Source organism: Lissotriton vulgaris, chromosome 1_2 (assembly GCF_964263255.1).
Source record: "Lissotriton vulgaris chromosome 1_2, aLisVul1.2, whole genome shotgun sequence".
NCBI classification, from domain to species: Eukaryota; Metazoa; Chordata; class Amphibia; order Caudata; family Salamandridae; genus Lissotriton; species Lissotriton vulgaris.
In genome coordinates, this window is record NC_141686.1 from 140,031,067 (window position 1) to 140,052,809 (window position 21,743).

General features: G+C 44.4%; 1 protein-coding gene across 1 annotated transcript in view; it reads left to right on the forward strand.

Moving 5' to 3' along the window:
• Window positions 1–826: 826 nt before the first annotated feature.
• Window positions 827–21,743, forward strand: part of FAM180A (family with sequence similarity 180 member A) — a 134,210-nt gene continuing 113,293 nt past the window's right edge. Inside the window, exon 1 of the mRNA XM_086952981.1 lies at window positions 827–1,044. Coding sequence (XP_086809107.1) covers window positions 969–1,044 — 76 coding nt within the window. The 5' untranslated portion in view covers window positions 827–968. The remainder of the gene's footprint in view (window positions 1,045–21,743) is intronic.

Consider the following 21,743-nt stretch of genomic DNA (forward strand, 5'->3'; position numbering starts at 1 on the left):
AGTGGGCGGAGTCAGAGGTGTGGTAGAAAGAGCAAAATATCCCAATTTTTAGTATTTGTTTCCCATTTCACTAACCAGTTACAGCCTATTACGTTATTTAATTTAACCAATGGTTACACATGTTTATTTAAGGTGTAATATGAGTTATTGATATTAAATACATTCACAAAATGGGATTAGTTTCCAATCACAGAATGTCCCACATTTTAACTACATTTGTCTTTCGTTAGGTTGGCTTAGCACCCAGGATTATGTGTTGCATGGCTAAAAACTTTTAAGGTCCCACAAGCGAGGCCTATTGGCTATGCCAATGCTTGTTTGGGTACTGCAACACATTTAACAGTTGTTTTCAGACTATCAACCTTCTCTAAATGAAGGTCTGAGAGCACATTTATATACTGTAATAACTATTATTACAATATAATTGTGCTCAATTTGCCGAGGCGTCAAGAGGCAGTGTAAACGGTTCAGGGGTTTAGTGCGCTACATAAACGCAGGTAATAGGACATAACAAGTCATAACACTAGCGCCCTGCGGTATTCTACAGGTTGTATGACCGGTCAGACACGTATCGTGATAATGTTTGAAGTGCTTTTGATGCGTGCCTCTCTGGGCTGTGTGCCGGCGATGCCGTGTGTTTCTCTTTAAATGCCTGGTGATATACAGGACACTGGCCTGCTGCCCCCGCCGCCCTACAGAAGCCGAGGGGAGGAATGTACAGCCCGCTCCAGCCCTGTCCCAGCTGCCAACCCTCTCACGTGCCCTCTGATCGCCTCCAGATGTGGCGCGGAAGGAGGCAGCGCGCGCACGCAGCTGCGCGCGGGATTCCCAGCCGCTGGACCAGAGAGGGAGCTGCTGAGCCGAGGAGCGCGAGCGCCACTGGCTGCACCTGACTGGGGAGGAGAGGAGCCGGGTACCGGGCGCGTGGGACCACGGGCGACGGGGTCGAGGCGCTGCATCCAGGCAGGATGCGCCTTCAAGCCCTGCTTCTCCTCGCCTTTTATTACGGCGTGGAGGCAGATGCCGCCAGCAAGTGGACACGAGGTAAGAATAAAGGCTTGGTATACTGGGCTGGGTATCTCGATGGGTTTCGTGCCTGCGGCCACAGTCGTATAAAACTTAAAGAGCAAGCCAAGTGCATTTTTCTCTGCAGGTGTTTTTTGATTAATATATTTAATATGCTGCTCGAAATCCGTACTACATTTATTTTATCGATACTTTGTTTATATTTTTTTGTCGTTTTATACATTGTTTTTAACTACGTTAGATTAAACATCTTTCAGCTATTCATAGTTCAGGTACAGCTCACACAGCAGAGACACCGTCCAGGCGCTGCCTCCTCTAGACGAGCCCTGCTCCTTAGCTGGAGTGACCCGTCCCAGTGGGCGCCATTGCATGCGTTTTATATAGCGCTTATTTTACCCAGAGGTGTCAGAGCGCCCTACACTAGCGCGACCTAAGGGGCATATTAGTAGGAACCTTGTTAAAATCTTCGCCGTTTTAGCGGCAGGAAACTGCGGCTAAAACGGCGATAATGGCCTTGCTAATATGCGTTATAGAATTCCAATAGAAGCCCAGGTTGTCCTGCACATCCAACCTGGGCTTCTATTGGAATTAACGATATGCCCCTAAATTACTAAAAGGAATTAAGAGTAATATAATAGTGGGGGCACACTATATTCACAACTGTTACTCGTGGTGAGAGTTGCAGAATAACAAGTCACATATTCACTCAAGATTACCAATTAAGAAAAGGTGGATCGATTAAGGTTAACAAATGCATATGACATATTTACAAAATTGAGACGGAGGGTGGTAGTAGGTCTAGCCAGTGTCATATAACAATCAGGGTCATGAGGGGACGTGTGTCTGACAGGGAGGTTGGTAGGTCAGGAGAGCTATTGATAGAAGTGTTTTTGGAAGAAAAGAGTTTTAAGGACTGTTTTGAAGATCCAGAAAGAGGTGGTGGGGCGAAGGATTGGAGGTAGCGAGTTCCAAATTCTAGTCGCATTACCTGAGCTGAGCAGGATTGCTCCATGAGTCTTTCCCTTTTGAAAGTTGGAGGTTCGAGCAGTAGATTTTTAGCATTGGGTGAAGGTCTGGAGCCACCTGGGGGCATATCAGCAAGGGCTTTATCTCTGCTTTTTTGGCTTTAAAAGCCAGAAAAGCGGAGATAAAACCATCGCCCTATCAGCAAGAGGGTGCTAACATGCATATTCGCATGTTAGCACATTTTAGCACCACGCCTACCTTTGCATCTCTAATGAGATGCAAAGTGGGCGTTCCTGACATACACTACATGTCCGGACATCAATAGCGCAGCTTTGCGCTATCAGCAAGGATGCCCTAGCATTTTAGCAGACGTTAGTTTTTGGAGAAAACTGCTGCTTTCTCCAAAAACTAACGTCTGCTAAATTCTTGACTTAGCCACCCCTAAAATAGGAGGTGGATTCTGCTGATACGCCCACAGGGTCATATCAGCAAGGTTATCGCCGTTTTGCAGGGAACATCCCTGGAAAACCAGTTATGTTCACTGCAAAACGCCGATTTTCCTGCTATTGCAGGAATTTTTATCACCTTGGAGATATGCATTGCTAATAACGCGATATCTCCGGGATAAAAACCTGTGGTAGCGGGCGTTAGGGAATGGAGTACTAAGCACGCTTTGCGATAGTTATCGCAAAGGGTTGCTGATATGCCCCCTGGTATTTTCAGTTTGTTGGCCAGGTATCGAGGTGTGGGAGTGTGTATGGCTTTATGGGTGATGCAAGCAGCCTTATGTTTTGGCATAGCTTCAATGGGAAGCCAGCCAAGAAAAATCAGTATGCCCATTCTATGCCAGGGGTGGAGCTTCCATAGGTGCAGTGGCACCCTGCCTAGAGGCCTGAGAGGCCCCCTCAACCCTGAATATTACTGCATTTGAAAATTCACAGGGAGCACATGGGGGTAGCAGTATGGTCCATGGCAGAGTGGCTATGCTGTTGTTCAATGCTTGTCCTCTGAGTGCAGGGACCGCCTTTAAAGACACGTTTTTCTAATTCTGCCCTTGGCCTCTCGCTGCAGTCATGGGAGGGTTCAAGCTGCATGGTGATTCAAGCCTTCTATCTCTCTCAGGAAAACAGAGACAGGGATTCTTTTCTTACTGATTCATTTCTTGGCCCCTCATTTCAGATGTGACCCAGAAATAGCACAGGAGTCTGGTCTCAGTGCCTCTTCAGCCCCAGGACCCTCATTCTGAAGGGATCACCACCAGGGGATAACATGACAGTTCATACTCAATGCCCATTCAATCACTGGCTCCTTCTGTATGGAGTGTCTGCGGACGGCGAGAGAGGAGTTCGGGCTGACGTGATGTTTCTTCATGCCCATTCAGTCTGTGACATCTTTCCACACTAGTACCTATATGGAAGTTTAAAATCCATGCTCATGTATTTATTTTACATATATTCATGTACTTGTTTAGTTGTGTACTTTAATTGATGTATTATATGTATGATCCTTTGTAAAGGCATCAATCATAACCATAAGCAAAAATGGACTTTAACCTCCATGTCCCTTCTTTCCTTGGCCGCTGACTCCCTGGAAAGAATAACTTCCAAAGACTAGAACAATTTCCAAATCGTTGCCCATTCAAATACTGGCATCTTTACTCAAACCAATCATCTGGGGATAAGGAGGGATTTGGAAACGTAGGTCTATTCGAGCTTTTCGCCACTTTGTGAAGTGGATGGGAAGAGTGGCCCAAACACTCTACCCATTCTAGAACTGGGTTCTCACTGAATATATCGTGGAAGTATTTGCACCTCGTGCACATTCTATTCTCGGCCTCTCTCTCTGGACATCATCATCAGAGAAGCAAAGGGGCCACTACCCATACTACTTCAGTTCTTGCCTGCTCTCTAAGTAGGGTCAGGGAGGGGAAGCAGACTAGAGTACGGTTCACTTGTGCATGTGAAAACCCTGAAAGAATCCACCACCCGAAATAGGTTACTCATTTTTGATTTTTTGCCGTAATGTCACCTGGTTGGTTAGAGTCTGGGCAGGGGTAGAGCTATGAATAGTGCAGCAGGTGTAGTTGAGCGTGGACCAGAGGTGTGGGAGGGCCACTTCACCTAAAATAGGAGCTCTGTTCATTACTAGACCATGAGATGGAGGGCCCAATGTCTTTCTTTGCCTTAGGGCCCATTGAACCCTTGCTGCACCATTCAGTCTGGAGGGGTTTAGGTAATCCAGGAACCCAATTCTAGGAAAGACAGGGAGGGAGGGGGAGCCTTTTTCACTGAGGGGGGCCTTATATCTTCTGTGACCACAGCTGGGGCAGGTAGGGGTCGGTGACTGCTTATTGAAAACTGCTGCTACATCTGCAGCAAGTTGTCAGTCACTGAGCCCATCACACGGATAGTAACTGACCAGGCACCTTTCAGGGTTTACCCAGATGACATGCCCAGAGAGAATAAACGTATAGTCCCACCGAAGTGATGCATGCATGTAGTTTATTTGAATATACAGTGGTGGTGTCTCTGTTCTGTAAAGCAACACACACAGGTCCTCTGGTTTGTGGAACACACAGGTCCTTGCAGGTGACAGTGGGTACTTTTTGGCGGCGTTTGCAGTTGTTCTCAAGAACAATTCGTGTAAAAAATGCAAAACATGTACAGGACAACAGAATGAAGCTATCACATATGGGACTCACATGAATGGCAGGCACCTGAATGGGTAGGAATGCAAAATATGCATATGCATTCATAGAGGTATTGGAATACACCTGCCCATGAACAAGGCTCAGCCTAAACATAATTCATGTTGCTACTACAGCAGGTGTGTGTCTTTAAGACCGAATCACAGGTTTCTAAGGAATGACAATGATGCATATTTTCATGTTTGTACCACTGACGCATATATTATTGGTTGGCAGGCCTCCCTCCTCCTGGCTGGCTGGCAAAGAGTATACGATGCATGGAGGCGTTTTAGTTCTCCAGCTCCCGAGCTCTGTGAGATAGCACCATGTCTTGATTTCCTTGGAGGTGGCGCATGGATTGAGTAGCTGCAGTGCTGTCCGTTGTGGATGGGGGCATTTATCTGACAAGTCAGGCTGCAGAAATATTTTTACAAAATGAGCGAATGAGAAGGGAGCACAGGGACTTGATCCAGTTAAATTTGCCAAGTGGAATGATATATTTATTGAGACTTCTTAGGCATCCATAACCCAACTAGTGCCTCATTGACACTCAGAAAGAGGGAGCTATACCTAAAGAACAAAGAGGTTAAAATAAACAAAGACAAATACACTGGGAAGAAATACGTTTCCAGTGCCTTCCCGAAGACCACTCCATCTCCCATCGTTCTCAAGTGTAATGGAAGTGAACTCCAGAGCCTTTCAGCCTACACAGAGAAGGCCCAGCCTCCCGCAGAGGCGTTCTTAAATGCAGGCTCAGGAATACTGGCCAAGCTGGGAATACCCAGTGACCCAGCTGAAAGAGATAACCTGGGACTCCTAGAGTTCAAGACTCACCTTTGGTAGCTACACCAGAGCAGCCAGTCGTTCCTCACGGAAAATGCGTGAGGTGTTCCATTCCAGCACAGCTAAGCAACACAGTCGAGAAACGAGCAACTGCACACGTTTACAACTAGTTTAACAAGCAAGGCAGAGTGCACGATACGCCCGGGTGGATAAAAGCAAAACGATAACTTTCTCAAAGAAACCTTGCTGCATAAAACGCCTCTCCCCCTGTAAATTTGAGAGATCTGTTTTCCCTTAAAGGACTTCACCGTTTCCCATGCTACGGGGGTGCACGTTTGATGCCCATCTGAAAATTGATTTTGTCATTTAATAGGCCGTTTTAATAGCGTCAGAATGTGTCCAGGGTAGTTTTACCAAACACAGATGAGAGTCGTATTTCAAGCTCGGCGGTGTTCCTGTGAAGTTCTGGCGGCTTAACAAGGAGAGCGGTGCGCGTCAAACCGAGGCACGGGGAGGGCTCGAGATGGTCTGGCACGCGCTGCACCGTGAAAGGCCCTAATACGAACAGGGCCAGAGTAAGAAATATAGGCCAGAAATGGACTGCACAACAGAGTAGGTAGGGAATAGCGAGGACAAAAGACCTAAAGGTCACAGAATATCGAGGGACAAAATATTGAAAGTTAAGTTTACATACATTTTTTATACCTAAATCCACATATACTTACCTTGGTGATACACATATCTTCATGGTACATAAATGTGGAGTTAAGAATAGTAAATCCTTATCTCCCTCCTTGCATTTAAATATTCAGGGGGTTATTTACAAGCCCCTTGCACTGCCGGTATGTCACTATTTTCCATGTTAAATATGTTGTCCTTCGATATTCACGGCGCAGTCAGGGTCGGATTGGTCGCGGCGGGCACCGGGCTTTCCTCTGGTAGGCCGCCAGGGTTGGGGCCGGTTTTGGCCCCCTGGGGTCTGATTTTGTTACATGGCCGTTTTTGCAGCATGGCTGCAATATCGGCCGCTGTAACAAAATCGGACGAAGCCGGCCGTGGAAAACAGCTCGGCCGCCCCCCCCCAACCTATCGGGGGGCATGAGCACTTTGCCAGGGCCGGTTATGGTACCCAGTCCGGCCCAGGGCGCAGTGCTGTGACCTTTTGATATTTTACCCTCCATATTCCCCACTACAATCCTGCACAAGCCTACAAAAAATTTAAATTTAGGGGGTTCTCTCTTCAGGCTTTCCCTGTAGTAGTGAAATAAGACTCTGTAGGCATGCATCCCTCGAGCAGGTAGCTGAGGTAGCCTTTATACCTCTTTTATCAATTTGGTGTATCTACAAGTGCCACTGACCAGGCATCTACCCCTAATGGGGTGAAGGATGTTACTCGTTTTCCCCTAAGGGGTTGATGGACGTTACTCAAGCAGTGATAGATCAGAGAAGTTCTATTGGTGCCACCATACCCAGCAAAGGCCTTGGTCTCTGCTGGGAAATTTGTCTTTATTGCTGGGGACTAGTGTTTCTGAAGGGGGATTGTATGTTGAAGGAACCAAGAGACTTGCGGTTCTGTGATGTTATAGATAGGGGTATTACTTGAGGGGGGTGGAGAACCCACCTCAAATAATTATAACATTCCTAGGCAGAGTGAGCCATGAAACTTAACAAATGAACCAGCAGCCGCCCGTGCAGGCAAGAATGGTGGGGCTGGGTGGGGGGAGATTTAGTCAGACGACAATGAGGAACATTATATATTTATTTAATTTTCTCTTGTGGTCATCTGTCAAATCCCCCACTCAGGCCCCTCCTGAAATAAACCTGTGCGTCACTCTCTGGTAGCTTGGCACAAAGCAGTCAAGCATAACTTACAAGCAAGGGCTTGGAGGCTGCTTGTGAAGCGTGTTAGAACACTTATCAAGGTGGATTGTATCCTACTGGGGATTGTGATTACAGAATAGGGGTACCATCTCCCCTCTTTCCGGTTTGCGTCCGTATACGAACATTCCCTTTATTTTGTTGGACATGCCGAATGGATTTTTATATTTGTAATCGATCGGATTGGAGACATTAGCTACCGAGTCCCTTTATTTGTACATATAAGCCCTGAAGAAGTTCTCTTGGCTTGTTTGCAGTTTTAGAATGAAACGTGCTGGCTGCTCTTTGAAGTGAAATATCATTTGGATTTCTCAAATAAAGAATTGAGAAGAAAACATCAAGAGACTTATATTTCTCTTTTTTTTCTGTGCACTGCTCTATGTGGCACCAAAGGGCAACGGGTGTTGAGAAGTGTGCACGTTTTATTTCCTTAATAGGATTTCAATATATGTTATGAGGTGCTTAGGTCTCTCTTGTGTAATTTATAACTTACAAGCAGTTTATAAACTATTTATGTAGTACTAAAACAGTAGGAAAGTCGAAATGCAAAACAATAAAAATCCCAAAACAAATAAATGACTCAATTCAATTCAATTCAAAAAATCTTTATTCGGTGATTGAAAAACACCATAAAAGCACACACATATATACATAGTAAAAAGTTATTAAACATTTCCAAGATCCTTTGTACAGAGTATAAACAAAGCATAGAATACAAACAGTGAAACAGTGTATGACACTTAAAAGGGATAAAATTAGAAACATTTCATTCTTCTCCCCTAGTAAGCCTTAAACGGACCGCTACCTTAATAAAATTCATAATACTACACAATGTTAAGGGGTCCGAAGCTTTCTGTAAAAATACTAGTGCCTCCCTAGCGTGAACCAATTTGTTTTTTTTAAGAGGTTTACAAGAAATCTGCGCCTGGGCATTGAATAAAAGGGGCAGAGTAGGACAAAGTGAAGGGAGTCCTGCGGAGACCTGTTGTCGCAGCCGCAGGGCCCCTTCTGTTCAATTGGTGTAGCAAATCCTGCTGGTGATGCCAACATAAATGGGAGTAGGTTCAGCCTGAAACGGCACATCAAGAACCTATCCTGTGCGTTATACATGAGGTACAAGTATGGCCCCATACCCTCCACGCTCTTCACTAGGTTATGGGCCCTCACTGTCTTTTTACACCCTTCAGCCTCAGCTCTGCTTAGGTTTTTCCGCTCTAGAAAAATGTTCCCTACTTGCAACTTACTCTGGGCTACAATTGTTGCAGGGTTAGTAAAGAGGTTCCCAAAGCCTAGTTCCTCTAGGGTGTTCTTCACATAATGGAGCCAGGGGATGCGCACACATTTGTCCCTCGCCAAACAATCCGATAAGATTTCTCTACTGAGTGATGCATCAGGATTGACCCAGATTTTTAACCAGGCTACTATGGGCCTCAGTTTTACCATGTCTTCTATATATGGCCTCCCTAACTCCCTGTGGGCAATCAATCCAGCAGTATTTTGGGGTACCCTCAGGATTGATTTCAAATATTTGTTTTCTTCCCGTTGGATTCTTGTGGTGTTGACAAAGCCCCATACTACTGCCCCATAAATTACTTTGGAGCATGATACAGAGCTGTACAAGTTCATCACCTGTTCCGGGGACCATCTTCCTAGCCTCCTGCCATAGCTAGCTATTGCCCCGTTAGATGCAATCATTTTACCACAACGCTCCTCCACCAAGGAATCAAACTGTAAGGCGCCATCAAATGTTACACCAAGATAGGGGAACGTTTTAACCTCTTCTACAATGTGACTCCCTATTGTGTAAGTAAATTTGGAGGTAGATTTTTTCCCCGCCAGGAGCACATAGGATTTACCCAAATTAACAAAGAGGTCCAGGGCACCCATGAACTTGACGAATCCATCGATCAAGACTCAAAATGATAGAAATCCAGTAAGAGTAACAGCAGTTATGTATTTTTAAAGATGTAAGTAAAAATAGCACCAAGAAGCACAAAATGGCAAAAATAGACAATGGTCATGGTAGAACAGGACCTAGACACAATTTGATGCTGACTGCGAGGGAGCGCAGATCAGATACACCAACCAGGTTTGTCCTGGTCAGAGATTTCACCTTATCACTTTGGTCCTTTAAGTCCCTGTCCACCACAGGAGTACATTTCTAAAGACCACCAGGATCTCAGGGTAGGCACTTAGAGAATTTCAGGGTGGCCGAGAGAGGTTACATCGGGACCCGGTCCTGATCATCTGGGCCGCTGCAGGAAAAGGCCTCTTGCCGCTTGTTGTGTTCCTAGTGCTATAGCGGGGGATCGGTTTCATTACACTTGGAGTTCATTTGTTTGTCATTGGTGCAAGAAAAATGGCAGGTCCACACTTCAACGCACTTCTCAGGTCACAGAAAGCAGGTCCAGTGCTCTCAGATTCCTGTAAAGGTACAGAAGTTATCTGGCTAGAGACCTCTGGGCTCCACTTTTATGCACAGTGCCAGCCTTTGGATGGGGGACAAAACGTTGTCTACCTCCTAAACTGTTGCTGGTCAGTTCCCCCTCTCCTCTGGGTTTGGTTCCAGCCTCGCAAATGCAGGGAAGCCTGTTGCGAGGTTCTTCTGTGTGTGCCAGGGCAAGCCCCTTTGAAGTGTATTCAGGGCAGTTGTTCAATTCTTCCATAGCCATGCTGTCACCCTCCCCCCACCCAGGCACTCTGTCCACTGTCTGGGAACAATAAACATCTCAATACAGGGGAGCCATTAACACTCTGTCACTGAACTCTGGCAGAATAGCACGTTTGGTTTAGGCAGGAAAATGATTCATTCATTCATTGCTGTTCATGACCTATTACCTCCCTGCCAATCAGGATTTAGGGCAGGTTTCTCAACTGAGACGACCCTACTGGGAGTCGCTAAAAACATTCCTCATCTGTTGGATGATGGTGAAACAGTGGCACTAGTATTATTAGATCTAAGTGCTGCATTTGATACAGTATCACACACTGTATTATTGCGCACACTACATTCCTTAGGCATCCGAGGTCCTGCTTTAAATTGGTTAAAATCTTTTCTAAATGAGCGAACATTCCAAGTCTTTTCTCGCTCAGCGAATTCAGATATTCAGGTTTTTGAGCACGGAGTCCCACAGGGCTCTATACTTAGTCTGTTACTGTTTAACTTGTATATGAGCCCACTAGCGAAGGTGGTAGAAGACACTGGTCTACAAATGTACGCCTATGCTGATGATTCCCAGTTGTTCTTTGTTCTCTCCTCAGAAAATAGGGAAAGTCCTTCTACATTAAAACGCGGGCTTACGAAAATAGCTGGATGGATGCAGGAAAATTTCCTTAAATTAAATGGGAAGAAAACTGAGGTGATGGTTATGGGCAAAAATAAAGAATTATGGGGCTCACAACATTGGCCGCAGGAAATGGGCATGCTCCCAGTCCCAGTGATGCAAGCACGGAATCTGGGCATCATTGTTGACGACTCGCTCAATATGCACCAGCAAGCAATGAAAACATCAGCCACGTCCTTTGCCATTCCAAAATGGCTTAAGAAGATTTGCTGGATGCTACCAGAATCGACCAAGAAAACGGTAATCAATGCTTTAATCACCTCTAGGCTTGATTACGGAAACGTTTTATATCTGGGGGCAAAGAAAGCCACGATCCGAAGGTTGCAGACGGTTCAAAATGCCGGAGCCAGACTGCTCTGCAAAATTCCCAGTACTACCTCTACCTCCAAATATATTCGAGACTTGCACTGGTTAAACATTGAAAATGGAATCAAGTTCAAATCGCTCTGCTTTATGCACAAAATCCATATGAAAAAACCCCCAAAATACCTTCAAACTTTGGAACGTCCTTACTGCCCTTCTCGTACTCTTCGCTCTGCTACGGCGAAGAGTTTCGTTATCCCTAAAATTAAACGGATGCGTATAGGCGGAAAATCCTTCTCTTTCTTGGGACCTACTCTTTGGAATTCTATGCCAGCCACAGTGCGAAATGAAAACAATTATTTGAGCTCTAGAAAAGCCTTGAAGACCTGGCTCTTTAACATCTAAATCGCTTGTTAACTAATATATCATAGGAACTCATTGTATGCGCCGGGAAACCCTTTGTGGGTAGCTGATGCGCTCTAGAAATGCAAATAATAATAATAATAATAATGATAACTTTCTAAAAGTGCTATTTTCAAAATAGTAATTTAAAATCCGACTTGACGATTAAATTGTATTTTAAATTAGTATTCGTTTGAGTTATTAAATCATTGTTATAGCTATTCCCAGACTGAAATTATTCATCATTAGTTGTTTTCTATGAGAGAGTCAGCCTACTACAGTACAAAACCACTTTGGATATTTTTCACTGCCAGGATATGTAAAACGTAAGTACACATGTCCTACTTTTTAAATACCATGCACCATTCGCTGTGGTCATTTAAGGACAACCTTAGGGGTGACTTATAAGTATTAAAAAGGAAGGTTTAGGCCTGACAAAAGGTTTATTTTGCAGGTCATAATGGTAGTTTAAAACTTCACACACAAGGTGTATGGGATGGCCTCATGATTTACAGTGTGCTTCTCTAGTGAGTGGTGCAATAAGTGCTGAAGACCACTAGTAGTATTTAATTTACAAGCCTTGGGTGCATGTGGTACCATATACTAGGGACTTATAAGTAAATGAAATGTGCCAATTTACCTATGTTTCAATAGATAAGAAATCCAGGATTTGTAAAGCACGGCAAATCGCTCATGTGGGTCTCAAGGGACTGAATTGTAGGCACAGGGAGATTAAGTGATTTGCTCAGAATCATAGACTGTTGACACCAACTCCAAGACTCAATCCTGGCTCCCAGCAGCTCCAAAGACAGCAGCTCAGGCCATCACGCTACATCCTCTTCCTTTAGACATGCATATGCACTTTACCTATGGTTGGCAGTGGTAAAGTATGCAGAGTCCCAGGGCCAGAAAATGTGAGTTCAACAAAAGGAAGGCACAATTTGGGGTGACCTTATAGAAAGAGCAAATCTCCAGCATACAAACACATCTTATGATTGTTTATTAAACTTATATATGTTCCTTTGTGTATATGTATATGTTTTGATGCACTCCTGCTAAATCACAAGAATTAGCTGGCTTATACTTGCAAATATCTCCCGCATACGTAGAACCAGATCCGGTGGTCGTGCTTTCTTTAACCTTGCTCCCAAGGCCTGGACTGACCTGACTCTGCACATCAGAGCTGCCTGCTCAGTTCTTGAATTTTGTAAGAAACTGAAGACATGGCTCTTTGACTAGCCTCAGTCCAGGCCTGGCCAACGTTACATCTTCTCTGAGTGCAAAGATACCCTTACGGCATGCTCTCTACAAATACACATAACATTTAAGTGCTGAAACTAGTATATATGCTAAATATAGGTCATAATTAGCACAAATGGAGCTATATGTGTGATTTATACGTTAATTAGGTCATTTTTGTGTGTGCTAGGTAATAAAGGAGTGACCTGACACACAAAGCAATTTTACTTTAAGTAAAGAAAAAAACATAAGTGTCTATGCCAATGGGAGGGGACACTTCAACACATTTGGAATCCAGAATGGGACCCCAGATTGGAAGCAGCGACAGCAGCTTTTTGTCTCACACTCTATGGCACCAATAAGGTGTAGGAGTTAGATAAAAAAGATCTTCTTTCAAAGATTGTTTCATTGCCGATAGATGTACAGGATACCCGTGCGTGGATAAAAAAACTAGGGGGTATGAGTCAAACACTGCGCACAGGCTTGGGACATACATTTGTGTCCCAGTACTGCTAACAGGATTGCCACTGATCATTGTATACTAATTCATGGTTTGTATGGAGGGTATTATTTATTAGTGTGCACCCCTACTCCTCGTGATTTAAATAGCTCTGCCCAGGAACAGTGGCGGCCAGCTCCAATTAACGCAGGTGGGGCGACAGGCACACTGATGGCCACTAATAACAAGCATTGGCATAGCCAATAAGTCTCTCTTTTGGGATCTTATAAGTATTTAGTTTTGCAGCACAATATCCTTGGTGCAACAACATCAGCTGTTGCATGGCTAAACCTTGCACCTTATAAGCATTTAGCAATGCAACAGTTGATGTTTTTGCATCAAGGATATTGTGCTGCATAACTAAATACTTATAGGGTACCAAAAGCAAGACCTATTGGCAATACCAATGCTTGTTTTCTGGATTCACTTGTTCAAATAAGCCAATAAATGTTCCTGTTGCACATTAGGCAACGGCCAGCAACACTCTACAGCCCTCCCACATCTCCCCCTCTTCCCGTCTCTTGAGAAAACAGGCACAGTTCTTAAAGCAAGATTTCTGAGCCATTATCTGATACTGGTCAATGAGGAGGGAGAAACATTCCTGTCTCAGCTCTGGAGATAACACTTTTGTGAAGCGAGAGGAAAGTGAATTCTTGTGTTACACCCGGTTTTGTTATCATGCAAGCAGCAACATATTAGTTGGACAGATTCAATGCACAGGAGGATTTGTACATTGTGCCTCCTGATCTCAGATCTGTAATAATTGACCAGAATCGCAAAGTGCGGTCATGCAGTGGTTTTACACTGAGCGTATCTTCCCAGGATCACACGGTCTTGTTCAAGCAGGCCTGGTGGCGCCCAGTGCAAAATAAACACACAGGATTTGCATCTTTCTCGCTAAGGTTTAGGGCAATCAGTGCCAACCCAGAGTCAACACTGAACACGTCACACAATTCCGTGGACTTCAGACGTATAAATAAATGAATAATAATGTTCATATCAAATTGCCATCAACCCATGTAATAGCCAGGCCAGCCAGCACCTTAGCTGCGTGCAGAGGGTAAATATCTCCAGAGGGAAACAATTCCTCAAGTACTTGCATGAAAATGCTCTGTGTAGCAGTTAATAACGCTTGCCGAAACAACTACCGAGTTTAGATCCAGTGGCTAATTATTCCGGATCATGATTGCAATGCCCCCAGCGGGGAGATAGATTTCCAGAACATTGTGGCCCTTGCCCAGTTACTGCAGAGATAGGGGCTCTAAATCTCTAAACAGTGTGAGCTGCAGCTACCATGGGTAAATACGGGCGAGCCAACAGCCTCAGCATGAGCAAAGCTTGGAAAATGGTTTCAATGTAAAACATGCAGGGAGAAAGCAGCGATGAGGGAGGAGTTGGGGAGATGGACACCGGGGCATTAATTAACAAGCATTTATGAGGCCGACATAGGTAAAGCTATTAGGGAGGTATGGGGGGGGTTAAGCTGCATAGCAGAAGGGTGTTGGGAGACAGGTCTGAACAGGCGCTCTAAGAAAACAGTGCTGATAAAAATTAAGCTTTGAGTGCTGTACTTTATAAAATTCAAGCATTGGCTGCACGGAATGCATAGATGGGGCTGCAGCGGGAGAGAGAGGCAGAGGGAGTTGTGTGCGCGCACGCAGTGCGCGAAAGCAATTAATGAGCCATGACGGCTCGTAACTGTAAAACAAGGCTTAAAGAGATAAGAGAGGCAGATGGCGCACATGCACGCAAGCTTTAGGCCAGGAAAAGCTTGTGGGCAGCACTTTGAAAACCCCCTTACTAAAAGTCAAGCAAGCAGCGCATGCGCTGCTCTAGGCTCGACCTAAAAATCAGCAGTGCCCTTAGGCCCAAAGCCAAAGCTCTGAAACGTGGTCCGTTTTAAACCATGTTTATAAAGGGTTATTCTTGAGAGCTCTGGAGTCGAGACTAAAGACACTGCAATTTTCTCACAGTGCCTGTCAGTGAATTTAAGCACCTTCATATTAAAAAAAATAAAAGATTTACTTAGCTGTTGCCCCATGTTGGGTGCTCCTCTTCATCTCTGCAGCAGAGAATCCCAGAGCTCCATCAAGCAACTCCTCTCTACCAATCCAGGGGCTTCTCTCAGCAGCAAGAAAGAAGCATCAGGATTGGCTGGAGTGTGCTGGTGCTCTGTGATTGCTCTCCACCCAGCTGCCTGAGACAGCATGTGTTGGAGTGTTTAAAATGTGCATGTCTGGCTGGCCGTTCAAGACAGCCAGCCAAAGTGACATGCGCATTTTAAACCTGAACGGCACTCTGTTCCTCCCTGATGTTGACATGCCCTCGGACCCGGCTGCTGCCAGGACAAAAAATAAAATGGTAATAAATGTGTTTTGTCACCATTTCATTTTTTGTGTTTTCTGCTCTCCAGCATTCTTTGAACGGACCCTCTGAGGATTGCTGTGCCTGAACGCTAAGCGCTACACATTGCCAACTGACCGGCGCCTTCACCCGCCCGCCTTCCGCCCTCAACAACAGCATCAGAAGCGGCGAGCGGAGCGCGGTGCAGGGCGAGGAGACTACGACTCCCAGCACCCCTAGCGGCACCGGCCGCGTCAGTTTCGCGCCAGGAGGCGCAGAAAAGCGGAGTCACCCCTGTCGAGGGGGTATTCTTTGAACGGACCCTCTGAGGATTGCTGTGCCTGAACGCTAAGCGCTACACATTGCCAACTGACCGGCGCCTTCACCCGCCCGCCTTCCGCCCTCAACAACAGCATCAGAAGCGGCGAGCGGAGCGCGGTGCAGGGCGAGGAGACTACGACTCCCAGCACCCCTAGCGGCACCGGCCGCGTCAGTTTCGCGCCAGGAGGCGCAGAAAAGCGGAGTCACCCCGGTCGAGGGGGTATTCTTTGAACGGACCCTCTGAGGATTGCTGTGCCTGAACGCTAAACGCTACACATTGCCAACTGACCGGCGCCTTCACCCGCCCGCCTTCCGCCCTCAACAACAGCATCAGAAGCGGCGAGCGGAGCGCGGTGCAGGGCGAGGAGACTACGACTCCCAGCACCCCTAGCGGCACCGGCCGCGTCAGTTTCGCGCCAGGAGGCGCAGAAAAGCGGAGTCACCCCGGTCGAGGGGGTATTCTTTGAACGGACCCTCTGAGGATTGCTGTGCCTGAACGCTAAGCGCTACACATTGCCAACTGACCGGCGCCTTCACCCGCCCGCCTTCCGCCCTCAACAACAGCATCAGAAGCGGCGAGCGGAGCGCGGTGCAGGGCGAGGAGACTACGACTCCCAGCACCCCTAGCGGCACCGGCCGCGTCAGTTTCGCGCCAGGAGGCGCAGAAAAGCGGAGTCACCCCCGTCTCGCGGGACGCCGGGCTAAGCCCGGGCAAAGGGCGGGCCCTCTGTGGCCCTCAGTGGCCGAGGTAGGCTGGGCTGGGCCCACTTTCTTTCATTCAGTTATTAATCAAAATACACCTTCAAACCATATAGCTGACGGATTCTTGGCATTGTGAACACTTATTCATTGGAACTGGCACATTCAGCCTAACACGTGCATAGATTTTAATTTAGTTTAGGTCAGTCCATTTCTAATCATTTAATTTTGATTTTATTTATCACAAATCGGATTCTAACCATAAAGCGATAGACTGGTAGCTGCAGAGTGCAATATGTCAGTTAGGAAACTACGCTCTGGAAGAACACTCGAAGGACGGACAAATACATCCATAAGATCGAACCCCTTGCAAAACAAATACGCTAATAGCTTGTTGCTAAAGGGCCAAAGGCAACTAATGGAAATCTGGGAAAACTCGGCTAAAAAGGAAATGGAAAGATCTCCCCCAAAGGATGAGGGGTCGCTACCACAAATAGTCTTTCCTTTTGATTCTGATCTGTCTCAAGACTCAATCGCGAGGTTTCTACCAATCTCTAAGGAGACAAGTTCTATCCCAGCCTCTACTGATAGTGAGCTCCCTAAGTTGAAATCACCAAAGCTAAAAGTAATTCAACTAAATGAGAAGGTGGGACAGATGGAGCAGGATGCAGTGGAATTATCTATGTTGTCCAGTATTGATTTAGAACTCTGTGGTCGTTACATGGAGGAGAGACAGGGGAATCAATCCGAACTGAACAAAACTCCCAATAAAATCCATCCACCTGGACTAACATTATATAGCAGTACTCCTTCCATTGCACCCAATGATATTCCGTCTCCACAAAGTGAGATGAAATCTCCAAACCTCAATCTATCAGGGATTCGTGCTTATGTAGAGACCGAATTCCCAAAAAATGAAAAACCGATCTCAGACTCCTTAATAGCGCTTGAGGACCTTCTAGCCTCTATATTATTGCTATTAGGAAGATTTGCAGTGAGTACGGACTGTATTATGGACTCAGTAACTGAGATTTTGAAAGTTCTAATGACAAAGCATACGGAGAATGGAAAAGTGATGTCTACTACTCCAGTAAAGCCTAATTCTGTGGAAGGCAATAACTTGTCAAGAACAAATACTGTAGTTGGGCCAAAGCTCCAGGTAGAAGTGCATGAGCAGGTCGAAACCTTAATACCATCCCCCACAATAAAGCAGAAGGAGATACAAAGAGACTCTATAATGATGGAGGAAAGCTCACGCCTCACACTTGATACAACAACAAAGACTCAAATAAAGGAGGAAAATGGTTCTCTAGTGAATAACCAAACCACGGGAAATGCGTTATTCCCTATCTTTACTCATGACACTAAGGGTACTAAAAAGGGTAAATGCAAAAAATACAAAGGAAAGAACAGGAAGCCAGTACGCAAATACACAAGAAGACGCCAAAGGCAAGTTATATTCCAACAACACGTAAATGAAGGAGGAACTAGAAATCTCAGAACACTCCATAGTAAACACTAATACGATAGTGGCAGAGGTATGCGCCCCCACCTTGTCCGTGAAAGACATTCCTGCTGTCAAAATCACTGAAGGAAGAGCATCAAGTTCAGAGATTAACGAGACAGAACCACGTGTACCTCTAGAAGAAAAAATAAGTAAGGAAAATACGGTAATACGGTCACTTAATCCATCTGCTCCTATTTTTCAATTGCCTTTGGAAGCACCATTAGAACCAATTAATGTGCCACAAAATGCTGCTCCAGTATGGGTAGATACACTGACATTGGACTTTTTGCCATTGTTTGACTTTGACCTAACTTTAAACAGGTCGTGGTTGCTGAACTGTCTTAAAGATATTGAAAGCTTAAAATTAATTCAGTCAAGTGACATAGATCTGGTCTCAATTATAACTTGTGAGAATGGTCAACGAGCAAGGGTCAAATTCTGCTCAAAAATAATTTCTAATATCATTATACAACAAGCAGAAGCTTTTCAATGTCGAGGTATTGATGTATTACCATTTATTAGCTTCTGTTATAGAGAAGGACCAACTAGCTCGGGTATTAAGCAACATGTCTTGACTGCTAGTAATAAGGATTTAAAAATCTGTGTATCAAGGGGAAAGCGTATGGTGTCTAAGATTCAAACATGTAATGAGAACGTGAACTCATCCCAATGTCATGACCCCCAGAAATGGAATTGGTTACCTGGAGCATTATCGAGTAATACATCGATGAGTAAATGCTTATTTCAGCATCTTTAACAGACAACTTAATATCATCTCCTGGAATGCTGCAGGTTTATACAATTCCCCTGAGAAACTGAACTATCTCCTTTCTCTAAATGCTGACATATTGTGTATCCAAGAAACATGGTGTAAAGATATACAATATGGGGGGAAAGACTATTTTGTTTTTGAGGCCCCAGCTACTCCATCCTATAGAGGTCATGCAAAAGGGGGAATTGTCTGTTTTTTATCTAATGCTTTCCAATGACAATTCTCTCATCATGTTGACATTAGTAAACTCTTTCAAGTAATATCCATTAACAATTTAGCTTTAGAGGGTCCTCGAAAGTCTTTGGTGATTATTAATGCATATATACCCCCAGAACCGGAATTTACTGCTGTTTTAAAGCGAATGTTCTTATATATAAAACAGTTGATAGAGGGGCCCGTCCCTCCATATATTCTCCTTATGGGTGACCTGAATTGTAAAGTCTCCAACGTAAGCCTAGAGCTATTTAGAAATAAGACAAAGGAAGAAGCGTATAACATTCCTCAATCTCTTTTTCCTAATAAAATAAAAACCAATAAAAGAGGAAAGATCTTACTAGAGGAATTAAGCTTGGTAGAGGGGCTCATAGTTAATGGCAGAATGCCCTCTGATGTCCCAGCTAAGTTCACACATGGGTCTCACAAAGGAGAATCTATTTTAGATTATGTCATCACAGACTATGAAACGTTCTCTTTTATACAGGATATTGTGATCTCAAACTCTACACTGAGTGATCATAAAATTATTAATACAACAATTTCCCTCCAACCCCCGGCGGCTGAATCCTGGTCTCTGAGTAACACAGGATTTAATATTAAGTGTAATGGAGGCAGATGCTTCTGGGATTCTAGATCCCTAAAGAATGTTCAAAGTATCCTGGTCCAAACTATATTGGAACTAGAGGAATGGCAAGGTTCAGAACTCCTTCAGTTTGAATTATTATCACAGAAACTAAGAAGGATGGCAAAGACGAATTGTAACCCTAAAAACCTTCCACGTCCTCCGCCTCTATTGCTAACCTTAAATAAGGAAGTAAATAAACTCGTTAGGCAACATTACCTAAATAGAACTGGAGAAAACGAGCGAAACTTAGCCCTACTCAAAAGAAGGAGGAATAGATTGAAAAATAAATTAAAGAAAGAAAAGGAAGACAAATTATGGATACAGTTAAGAGAGGCATCTGTCTATAATAATTCTAGAGACTTCTGGTCTGTAATAGGAAAAGGATGTGGAACGAGAACTCTTCCGACACCAGTTTCTATAGCAGAGGAAGTATGGATGACATTTATCTCTAATCTTTACGCTTCCAATAGAGTGGAAGATAATAATTTGGAACCTATCCTGAATAAAGAGGATAATATAGATCTTCCTACTGAAGAATCTATAGCAGCTGTGATAAGAAGTATGCGCTGTTCCGGAGCTATGGGCCCGGACGAATTGCCCATGACTATGATAAAGCAGGATGTTATCCTATGGAGCAAGATACTACTCCCATTGTTTCGGAGATGTTTTATTACTAAATTAGTCCCCAATTCTTGGAGGGGTAGTATTCTGATTCCCATATTTAAAAAGGGAGAACGGGATAACCCTAAGAATTATCGCTTAATTGCACTTTTAGATTCAATAGGAAAAATCTTCGCAAAATGTGTTTTATTATTAATTATGAAATGGATTGACGTAAATGATATTTTACCTATGCAGCAAACTGGCTTTCGTAAAGAGCATGGAACCCTGGATAATTTAACTGCTTTACAGGTTCTTGTAGACAAATATGTTCGAGTTAGAAGAGGCGGAATATATGTGGCATTCATTGATTTTTCAACTGCGTTTGATAAGGTAGATCGGTCAACGCTATGGAAAAAACTTGCCACAATGGGGATGCCAGCATACTTGTTAGAATTGGTAAAATCCCTTCACACCAACACATGGTGCAAGCTGTTGCTGGGTGGGGAAAGGGGGCTTTCCCAATTAATCCCTTCCCCGAATGGATTAAAGCAAGGATGCATACTAGCACCTATTCTGTTCTCCCTATATACAGCTGACCTACCGTCCCAAATAACATCTAGTGGAGGAATAGCCCCAAAAATTGGGGGAGTACCGATATCTGTTTTAATGTATGCAGACGACATACTTGTTCTTGACTTAACTCCGAAGGGCCTGTCAAATCGCCTGCATACATTATCACTCTTCGCAGATAAACACTTTATGAAGATCAATGCTACTAAAAGCAAGATTATGTGTATTTTCGGTAAGAAAAAATGCAGGTCTGCAAACTACAACTGGATTTTGGGAGGACAGAAATTAGAGGTAGTTAAAACCTACACCTTTTTAGGGAAAATAATTACAGCAAACATAAGTGAGACTGCCCATATAGAGCACAATTCTCGTAAAGCGTTGTCACATGGGATGGGAATGTGCTCTTTATATAATGCCACAGGGAAGAGACACTTTAAATTATTCCTTGATGTGTTTAAAGCCAAGATACCTGCCACTCTCCTTTATGGGATTGAATTAGTGGATATAAAACATTGGGGATTTATGTCGAAAGTAGAAGGAAAGATCTTAAGGAAAATATCATCCCTAAATAAAGCCTGCTCCGACAGCTCATGCAGGCTAGAATTTGGTTTGAGAAGTGGTTGGGTGCAGGGGCTGATTGGCCTTGTAAGATGGGTAGCCTGTCTGGTTAGAGGAAAAAATGGTTCCCTGAGAGAAGCGATTAAAAGAGAACTTCTGGGGGATCTCAATGACTTCTCTCTACTGGTTAAAAACTTTAGAATGGCTGTTGATCTGCTAGAGTTGGATGCAAATACCTTGTTCTTATTAGACCCCGTTGAACTTAAGACGAAATTAAAAAATGCATCCTGGGAACTATGTTATAAACTAGATTGGATAGCCCAAACAAAGAAAAAAGATAGACAATCTTTGTTAGATACATACTTGTTTAAACAGCCCCAACAATATCTCACCTGGAACATCC